The sequence below is a fragment of the Pteropus alecto genome, unplaced genomic scaffold (genome assembly GCF_000325575.1).
Source record: "Pteropus alecto unplaced genomic scaffold, ASM32557v1 scaffold280, whole genome shotgun sequence".
NCBI classification, from domain to species: Eukaryota; Metazoa; Chordata; class Mammalia; order Chiroptera; family Pteropodidae; genus Pteropus; species Pteropus alecto.
Genome location: NW_006430057.1, coordinates 1,162,500 through 1,172,960, shown reverse-complemented (window position 1 = coordinate 1,172,960; position 10,461 = coordinate 1,162,500). Strand labels below are relative to the sequence as shown.

The following is a 10,461-nucleotide window of genomic DNA, read 5'->3' as shown; positions in this document are numbered from 1 at the left end:
TAGATGCGTTAGCCTCCTCTGATTTCAGGCATAGGAGTATGCCTCTTTTTGTCCTTCTCTAAATCACATTATTCTATACAAAATTGAATAAAGAAATGATGAAAAATTCCAGATTTGGGAATCACTTAAAATAATCTCAGAAAAGACAGGAATTTGCTTTGCTAGTTATGGACCTAGCAGCCCGAGGACTCCAGGGACTGACCCTTTTCTTTGTTAAGGACTACATTCTTTATCACTTCACTTGAGTTTTGGGGCTCTCTTCCTTACTTTCTAGCTCTTGACTTCATAGAGGTGATCACGTGAGTCTATTGGTCAGCTGCCAGTCTAAGAACTGTTTGTTACTGGTCCACAAAATAAGGAGTATTAACCTGAATGTAAATCTACTGTCATTGAGTACAATGTTTATAGTTCATGTGACTTTTTTTTTTTCCCCATAAAATGACTTCGTTGATGAAGGAACTGATGAATTGATTTAGCATTCTGGTACAGGTTCCCTATCTTGTCATGGTCCAGTACTTTGAATAGAAATCTATAACAGATCATTTTAGGCATACTTATCTTCAGAAATGAATTGTGTCATGCTCTGTCTTCAGTGTTTTTTATTACATAATTTCTTTGAACAAAAACAGTTTTAAAGTCCAGTGGGTCAAAGTGAATCTCATTTTCATTTCTCTCTCTCCTTCTGCCTTAAGAGAAATCCATTGACCACTCCCTATGTGTTTTTCCATTCTTAACAAATTACTTCAAAATTACTCCATCTTCCCTCACCACAATTCAAATTCTCTGTTATAAGAGGGTGGTCGCTTACTTGATAACTTATGTTCTATCAAGCATCTTATCAGAAGATATTTGTCTTTAGACAGGAAGAATTGGCAAAATCCAAGCCCTGGTACATGACCTTTTTTCCACCAGAATTCTGAGAAGTCGCCTCAATATGCGGTTTGACTTTCTTAAACCTTCCCCAACCTCTAACCCAAGGAAGTTTACCAGATATTAAGTTGTGAGTAGGTCATTATTTCTCAGTATCACTATTAGAGAGATTGTAGAACAGTAGATTACAACAACTGTTTGTTCCCTTGTGACCAGCCGCTTTTCACTGACTAGCAGATTCTGTTATAAGGATGTTGAATTTTCCTTAACTCTGAAATTGCAGCCCACTGAGATAAGGATAAAGGTAGGCACAGCAAGAGTGCTTGGACATATTTCCCTTTCCAGGATCCGTAGGGTGACCATGTGGTCTTTATCTAGGTTTTTGCCTGACAGTAGGAGTTTGGCCCACAATTCTACAGAAACTGTTTTCAGCTTGAGCTTACTTCCTACCTCCCAGAGGTCCAGCTACAGAGTCACTACACGAGTGGACGACAATTATTTTATTCTATCTTGGATAAGCTAGCTTATTATTGGTAGCTTTGGTCATAATTCATTGAACACTTGTTAAACGCTAGGTTCTGTTCTAAACACTACATTTCATTTAACTCTCAAGTATTATCTCCATTTTACAGATGATGAAACTTTACAGTCTCAGAGAGAAAAACAAGTCTAAAATCACACAATTAGTGATAGAGCTGGGTCTGTCTTAACGCTAAAAGCTCTGGTTCTTCTAGTGCCCTGTCCTGTTTCTGCAAGGATGCTTCATGCCTGCCATCTGTTTTTTAATTTTTTGTTTTTTGGAGTTTTTTTTGTCTGTCTTACAAGTCACAGGCTATGTCTCCTTCAACAACCACTTTTCCCCCAAAGTTCTTCTGGAACTAGAGATGGTTTACAAAAGCTCATTCTGTGGTTACCTAAAAAGTACATGCCCCCTTTGTTTAAATGAGAGAAGATAAATGTACAAAGGATCAAAATGTTCATAACAATTCTTAGATCATACTAGGGAAGCATTTACTGTACTAGCCATTGAAAATGATGTGTAGTCAGAGGATGAAACTAATGAATAAGATGAGCTCACTTTTTAGGATAAAGACTGGTAGGATGTGTAGTAGATGGAAATAATTTGTAAAATTCTTTTTTGTTTTAAGTATAAATTTCACTTATGAGTTTATTTTTAAGGATAAACAATCCCTGTAAGGCTGTTATTTATAAAACACTTTTTAAAAATAAATTTACATCACTTTTTTATTCACACAGAATTATTCCCTAATGGATGTTCAGCCTTCAAGAAAATTACTCCCAATATAGATGAAGAAGGAGCAATGAAAGAAGATGCTGGAATGATGGATGTCCATTATAGTGAAGTAAGATTCCAGGCCTCCATTGCCAGTTATATCAATTTAACTTCTTAAAATATATTTATATTAAAAAATATTACAGCTGACTTAATTTTGAAGGTAACTTAAGGACTGATGAACTATAAGCATTAAAACTGCCCAGGGCAAAGATGTTTGGAATGTGGAACCATGTCTCTAGAACTGTTCCTATTGTCTGGTTTTCGAAATGTAACATTTATTATCCTCCTCAAATTACCATCCCAGTAACCAGATCTGCATCAACATACCCTGGAAAAAAATCTTCATAAAAAATATAGTTAACAAGGTAACAACTAAGCAGAGTATATATACAAGTATTTTTTAAATGGAAATTTTCTACTCTAAACTTCATATGGATAGCAAACAGCTTCAGTTGTCATTCAGTCAACAAATATTTACTGAGCACTGATTTGTGTGCAAGGCTCTGGACTTGGCAATATAGGAACTATCAAATAATTATATATGGCTGACCTGTAACCTCCAGTGTCCACCTGAAGAAATGGAAGTAAGCAAGACAGTACCATTTCAGTAGTGTAGACAGTATGTTCCGTGCAAAGTCAAAGATGACAGAGATGCATTTGAGCTGAGGTAGAACAGAGGTGGTATGATTAGGTTTGAAGAATGAGGATACCCTGAAGGCATTCTAACAGGAGGAGAATGGCAGAAACAAAAGGTATGAAGTGAGAAAGCATAGGGCACATTTGGGACACGAGTGAATCCTTTTGACTACACCAGTGTGTTCACATAGAGAAGAGTAGTAGTTGAGGTCTGATTTTGAGAAACTGTGATTGTTTGGACTTTATCCATTAGAATGTTGAATTGGTACCAAAGGTTTTTGAAGAGAATAATGAGAAGATGAAAGCAAGGAAGAGGAAAGGTTAAATTGGTGGTAATGTGGGAGATGGATTGGAATTAGGTGGATAGAGAGTAGAGGCAGAGGCTAGAGAGGGGGCTGCCCTAAGAGTTCAGACAAGAGGCAATTAGGCCCTAAACCCAGATGGTGACATTCAGGAAACACTGAAGAAAAGAGGAAGTCTTGTTGGCTGTGGGAGGGGAAGAGTCAAAAGTAACTCTGAGATTTTAGGTGTGGATATTACTGAAAAAATGACAGATGGATTATTTTACAGGGAAGATGATGAATTTAGTTTTTGATGTATGTAGAATTTGAAGTAAAAGGATATCAGAATGGAAATAACCATCAGGCTATAAGAAATTCAGAACTGAACCTAAGGAGAGAGATCAGAGTTGGAGGTCCCACATCTGAAAGTCATATCTGTTTGAGGACCAGACCAAAGGAGAGTGAGGATGGGAGATAATATAGCAAATGAAGACCAGAGAACCAAGGACTGAAGCGTAGAGAAGTTCACAATTAAAGAATGAGAAGATGAAAAAAAGAAACATCAGAAGTAGAGAGATTTAAGGGGTTTCAGTCTCATAGAAATATATATTGTTTTAAGTTATACTAAAAAACACAAAAAGCGGTCAGGTTAAAGTGATACATAATAAATACTTGATGACTTGTTCTTTTAAAATAAAGCAAATCTCAAGTTAGTTCTGCTTCATTTAGCTAAAATAATATGCCTGGAAACTCGGTCTACTATTTCTGTATGGGTCTCTCTCTCCTAATCAGTAAAATAGACAGTAATATTATCCTGGTCACTTCATAATAAATGTAAAGGCTCTTTTTAAAGTTGTTAAGTGCTACATAAATGTTGGGCTTTATCATTGACCTACTTGACAGTGAGGTTTCCTTTTACCCCCAGAACCTAGAAAAGTAGATATTTAAAACATGTTTGCTGATTAATCATAACAGGGAATCAAGATACTTGAATTTTAATCCTACTTCATTGTTTGTAAAGCCTTGGGTAAATTAATTCACTTTGTGGGTCTTAGACTTAGCTGATGTTCTATAGACCTCCAGTTTTATGGCTGGCAGCAGAAAGATTCAGGGGAGTTCGTGGAACATAAATGGATCAGCATCACTGAAGTTACATCCTTGCCTTCCAAAAAGCAGCTTCAACTTATTCATAGAAATGGCCTTGAGCCTGACCCTTTTTGTACTCTCAAGGAGAGCAGTAATCTTATAGTCAAGTACTATAATCAGTGTTCTATATAAACACATTTGTTAGAATTCTTTTGTGTTCTACAGTAATATTTTATACATACATTTTATTTGGTGTGTACAGATAGAGTCATATTCTATGAAGTGCCATTTTGTGTTTTAGTTTACATAATAAGGCTTCTTCCTTATGCCCTAGCCAATGGAAAAATAACTGACGTTGATTTCCAAGGTATATGGAAATGAACAATACAAATGGGTAGTTCATTTAGTGCCTGTATTTAATTACATGAGTTAAACCAATAATAATGAAATTTAATTTGTTTTTAAAACTGCATTTTGACTTTTGATTTGCAAGACAGTTTTTTCTTTTATAAAATATTTCAATTACAGTTGACATACAATATTATTTATTTCTAAAGATAAAATTAACATATAATAAATGCACACATCTTAACTGAAACAGTTTGATGAATTTTGACAATTGTATACACCTATGTAACTTAACCACCAGAAATAAGAAATATATTCTCCAAGAAACTTTGCATGTACCTATTTCCAGTCAGTCTCCACACCCCCACCATCTGATTTCTATCATCATAGGTTAGTTTTGCCTGTATTTTAGCATCATAAAAATGGAATCATTCAGTATGTACCCTTTTATGTCTGGCTTCTTTTGCTTAAGTTTGATTTTGAGATACATCCGTGTTGTTGAGTATATCAAAAGTTTGTTCTTTTTCATTACTAAATAATATTCCATTGTATTGATATATGATTTTTAAATCCATTTTCCTGTTGATGGATTTGGATTTTTTTTTCAGTTGGGGGCTATTATGTATAAGACTGCTTTAAACATTCTTATCTATGGCCTTTTGTGGATATATGCTTTTATTTTTCTTGGATAAATACCTAGGAGTGTAATTGTGGGATTCTAGAGAAGTTATATATTTAACTTTATAAGAAATTGCCAGAGTTTTTCAAAGTGGTTGGACCGTTTTATACTCCTCCCAGCAATGAATGAAAGTTTCAGTTGCTTCCCATCCTCACCAACATCTGATGTTTCTAGACTTTTTAAATTTTTGCCATTCTATTAGGTATGAATTGGTATCTCATTATGGTTTTTATTTGTATTTTAATAATGATAGTGAATATTCATTTATATGCTCCTTTGCCTTTCATATATCTTCTTTTGTCAAATGTTCAATTCTTTTGCCCATTTTAAAGAATTGCATGTTCATTTTTTTTTTATTAATTTGTGGGAGGTGTTTCTACATTCTGGATATGTCTTTTGTCAGATATGTATGCTACAGATTTATTTACTAGTCTTTAATTTGTATACTCATTTTCTTAATTGAGTTCTTTATTGAGCAGAAAGTTTTGGTTTTGATGAAGTCCAATTTACCATTTAATAGTTTGTTCTTTTTGTGTCTGGTCTGAGAACTCTGCTTACTTCAGGATTATGAAGATATTGTCTTATATTTTCTTCTATAAACATTGTTTCTGAGTTTTATGTTTAAATCTATAATCTTTGTGAGCATGGAATGAGATAGAGGTCAAGATTTATTTGATGAAAAATAAAACTTTCTTTTTGCCCCAGTGAATTACTTTGGCACCTTGATCAAATTTAAGTTCTTCATATATGTGTAGGCTATTTCTGGACTGTTCTGTACCACTGATCTCTTTGTCCATCTTGACATCAATATCACACTGTCTTGATTACTGTAACTATAAGCCTTAAAGCCAGGTAGCATTACCCATCCAACTTTATTTTTTTCATGGTCATTTTGTCTAGTCTTCATCCTTTGAATTTCCACATAAAATTTAGAGTCATCTTTCCTATTGCCTCAAAATAGCCTGCTGGAAGTTTTTCAGTGATTTTGCTAAATTTATATATCACTACATGGATAATGGAGAGCTTAATTAACACTATTGAATATTTCAGTCAATGAACATTTATTTAGGTCGTTTTTAATTTCTCCCAGCAATATTTTGTGATATTTAAGATATAAGTCTTTTGCCGGATTTATTGTTAGATAATGGATATTTCAGTGCTACTATAAATAATGTTGCTTGATTTATTTTTTTCAGTTTGTCGTTGCTAGTATATAAAAATACAATTGGTTTTGTATGTTAATCTTATAATCTGCAGCCTTCCTTGCTAAATCTGCTTATTAGTTTTAGTACATAATCATGTCATCTGCACAGAAGGACAGTTTTACGTTTGCCAATCTATATGTCTTTTCTCTCTTTTTCTTGCCTTATTACATTAGATAGGACTTTCAGCATAATGTTAAATAGAACTGGTAAGAACAGACATTCTTGACTTTTTCTCAAACTTAGAATAGGAATGTTCAGCCTCTAGGTTTTTAGTAGATGCCCTTTATCAGATTGAGGAAGATCTCTTCTATTCCTTTTTTCCTGAGAATTCTTTTTCAATATCATGAAGGGGTATTGAGTTTTTTCAAATGCCCTTTCTGCATCTACAGGTGTAGATATCATTTTTCTCTTTTGTTCTCTTTATGTAGTGTATTACATTGATTTTTTTTTTTCCTAATTGTAAACCAACTTTACGTTCTTGAGACAAAGCTCATTAGTTTGTAACAGATTGTTAACTCCTTGAAAGTTCTTCCTTCCCACTGTTGCTGGAAATGTTAATTTAGTTATTAAATGTTAATATAAGATCATTTATTCAAGCAGTAACATTTAACAAACATCTAGTATGCACTGCCACTATATGAGTGACTGAAGAAACCAATATAAATAAGATATTGTTCCCGACTTTTAAAGAGTCACAGCCTGTTTGGAAAGTCAGATACGTAATGGGGAAGTGTAGTGATAAATACACATTCAATGAATTCTCAAGAGTAGAGAAAAAGGATGCCTAATATTTTGCTACTCTGTATTGATCAGGAGAAGGTTCTTGGGAGAGGTGATACCTAAGCTGTTTTAAGGGATTAACCAAATGAAAGGGATTAAAGGACAAGAGGGTACAGCATGAAAAAAGGCACAAAGTTAAAACAACACCATGGTGCTTCAAGGGAAATCCTAGTAGTTCACTGTTGGTGGAGCATAAAGTACAAGGCTGGCTGTGATGATATTATAGAAGAGATCATTGCAAGCCTTGTGTGCCAAATGAAAGAGCTTGCCATTTGTTCTATGAATGATGGGCAGCCATCATGAGATTTTAAGAGGGGGAGAGGGCCATGGTCTGGTTTTCAAATTAATCGAAGCCCTATGGCAGATTCATGGAGGATAGATTGAAAAGTGCCAATGCTGGAGGCAGGAAGATCAATTGGAAAAGAGTAATCAGGTTTTGAACCTTAGCCATGAGAGTAGAGATGGAGAAGAAGAGCCAGATTTGAGAAATTTTAGAAAGTAAAACTGGTAGAACTTGGTGATGAACTGATTAGAAGTTGAGCAGAGGTGAGTGTATTAGTTTCCTGTGGCTGCCTTAACAAAATTCATAAACTGAGTGGCTTAAAACAACAGAAATTTATTGTGTCGCAGTTCTAGTTTCTAGAAGCCTGAAATCAAGATGTCATCGGGACCATGCTCCGTCTGAGACTGGATAGACTCCTTCTTTGCCTCTTCCTAGCTTCTGATGGTGGCTGTTGCTCTTTGGCATCGTTTGGCTTGTAGCTGCATTACTCCAATCTCTGCCTCTGTAGTCACATGGTATTCTCCCTGCGTGACTCTGTCTTCTAAGGATATCAGTTGTATTGGATTAAGAGCCCACCCTACTCCAGTATGACTTCCTTAACTAATTGCATCTGCAGTGACCCCATTTCCAAATAAGGTCACATTCTGAGGTACTGAGGATTAGGAATTCAACTTTTTGAAGGACAGTTCAATCCATAACATAGGGTAAAGTCAAAACTGCAAACTGCTCTTAGTTTTCTAGCTAAGGGTTCCTATGTGTTGCCACTGGCTAGATAGGAAATATAAGTGAAAGAGCTAGTTTAGAAAGAAGACGAGTTCAAAATCGTCTAAAGGACATACAGAAAGAGCCATTTTAGTAACCAGTTCTATAGGTCTGACGTGCATCTCTTTTAGAAATAAACTTAAGACTTATGGATAGCATCAATAATTGTCATCTTTTTATTGTTGAGAACATGAGATGATGGTTCACAAAACAATTTTGTTTTATAGCCGCTGTTACCATTCTGACAAGGTCAGAGGTCTATCTTGAGCTATTATCCTATCATCCTCACTAATTTTAGAACCAACAGTCAAGAAAGAAGCATTCTTTACCAAAGTCACATTATTTTAATAAACACTTAATTACTAATGCAACATCTTAAAAGTTGTCAAAAAATTTTAAGTCTCTTATGTATATAATTTCAGTATAAAGGAACAATAATGGACATTTATAGGCTTAGTGAAATTTACCATTAGTTGTTCAGACATCCTCAGTTTGGAACAATTTATCCCCTTTTAAAGATAATCCTTCTCAAAGTATCACAATTTATAAGTATAGTTAACAGCTTCGTTATATGAATAGGCAAAATAAATGGATGTACTTTACTGTTGTCAACATTTATTTCATATTTTTAAGAATGGTTTCAGCTTCAAATACTTCAAGTATTTGGTTTGGAAACTATAGTTAAACAAGTATACTCCTGTGCATTTCATTAAATTTATTAGTACAATTCTGTTTATTCTTTATTAACTTGAAAAGAATCAAAATTTATTTGCCCAGAACTCTAAAACTATTTCTAATTCCTGATTGCATTTTTCTCTTAATGCAGGAAGTTTTGCTGGAGTTGCTAGAACAATGTGTGGATGGCTTATGGAAAGCAGAACGTTATGAAGTAATCTCTGAGATTTCCAAATTGATTATTCCAATTTATGAGAAACGTCGTGAGTTTGAGGTAGGTAATTTAAACATTTGCGTCATTGCTTATTTGTTGTTGAATTGTGAGAGCTCTTTATATTTTCTGGATACTAAACCTTTATCAGATCTGTGATTTAATATTTTATTTTGGTATTGGAAAAGATAATAATATAGCTATGTTACTGCCACTCCACTATGTGATCTCTGAAGAATAGACAGTTAATTATATTATGACATTTGTACTTTATCATAGAATATAAATACTTAGTGTATCATTTTTATATATTTGTCCAGCCGGAAAATTTTAATCCTTAAAAATGCTGTTCAATCCTTGGAATCCTACCTTATGTTTATGTAAATTTTCCAATTGAAAATATAAATTTAAATTTAGATTATACCAGTGGTTCTCAAACCCATGGTTTTCTCTAGCCATCTCCCCACTTCCCTTCAGAGAGTAAAACAAAAATATCAATGTTGTCTTCATTAAACCTTCACTTTAAAAAGCTATTGAATTTCCATGTTGCCCCAGAAGAGGCATGGACTTGATTCTATTCTTTGCAATTCCATGGGAGAGACTAAAGGTATTAGCAGATAACAATGTGGGAGGTAATAAGGCACTAGTAGTAGCCCTATAATGAGGAGTTTTTTCCAGTTTAGTTTGCCAGATAAAACTGTTAATAAAGAGTAGTTAATAAAGATAATAGTATAACAAATAGCTCTTGTCACAAGCACTGAACAGGATTTTTTTATATTTGAATCTCTGAGTCCACATCATAATTTCTAACTGTACTGTGCTTGGAAGGGTTGATTTAGGATTCGAGTCATTTTTTTTTTTTTTTAAGCAAAGCAATTTATACTTAAATATAGCAGATAATTACAAAAATATAAAACAGGTCATCTTTAATTGTTGAAGTTTCCAAGAGTGAAAACACAGGTACTTAATGTCATCTGAATAGTGTTTTAATCTCTGCTCCATACTGACTGATCAAACTCACTTTTTCTTCCTAAGTTCTGTTTTTCTTTTTCTGCCATACTTTTGGTGTACATGGGACATACCTGAAAAATCATAGTGGAATTTAAGTGATTATATTAATAAGCAAGGGTTAAGTAAATAAATCTAGGTCATATAGGTGGCAAAGAGTAGCCTGTGAGACAAGAATGGGCATTACCCCTCCTAATAAATCATTACATCCTAAGAACCTTTGTAAAAGGTTTCAGAATACCCACTTTCTTACTCTTAGGTTAAAGATCAAGCTATTAGAAACCCACAGAGCATTTTACTACTCCAACAACTAACAGGGAAGAAAGGAAACTATATCTTC

General features: G+C 34.2%; 1 protein-coding gene across 6 annotated transcripts in view; it reads left to right on the top strand.

Annotated features, from left to right (window-relative positions):
- The window catches only part of DOCK11 (dedicator of cytokinesis 11), a 137,000-nt gene that overhangs the window by 110,569 nt on the left and 15,970 nt on the right, over nucleotides 1-10,461 (top strand). For all 6 annotated transcript variants that reach the window (XM_025046153.1, XM_015589404.2, XM_025046149.1 and 3 more), the window contains 2 exons: nucleotides 2,128-2,234; nucleotides 9,054-9,176. In XM_025046153.1, the coding sequence (XP_024901921.1) occupies nucleotides 2,128-2,234; nucleotides 9,054-9,176 (230 nt within the window). The remainder of the gene's footprint in view (nucleotides 1-2,127; nucleotides 2,235-9,053; nucleotides 9,177-10,461) is intronic.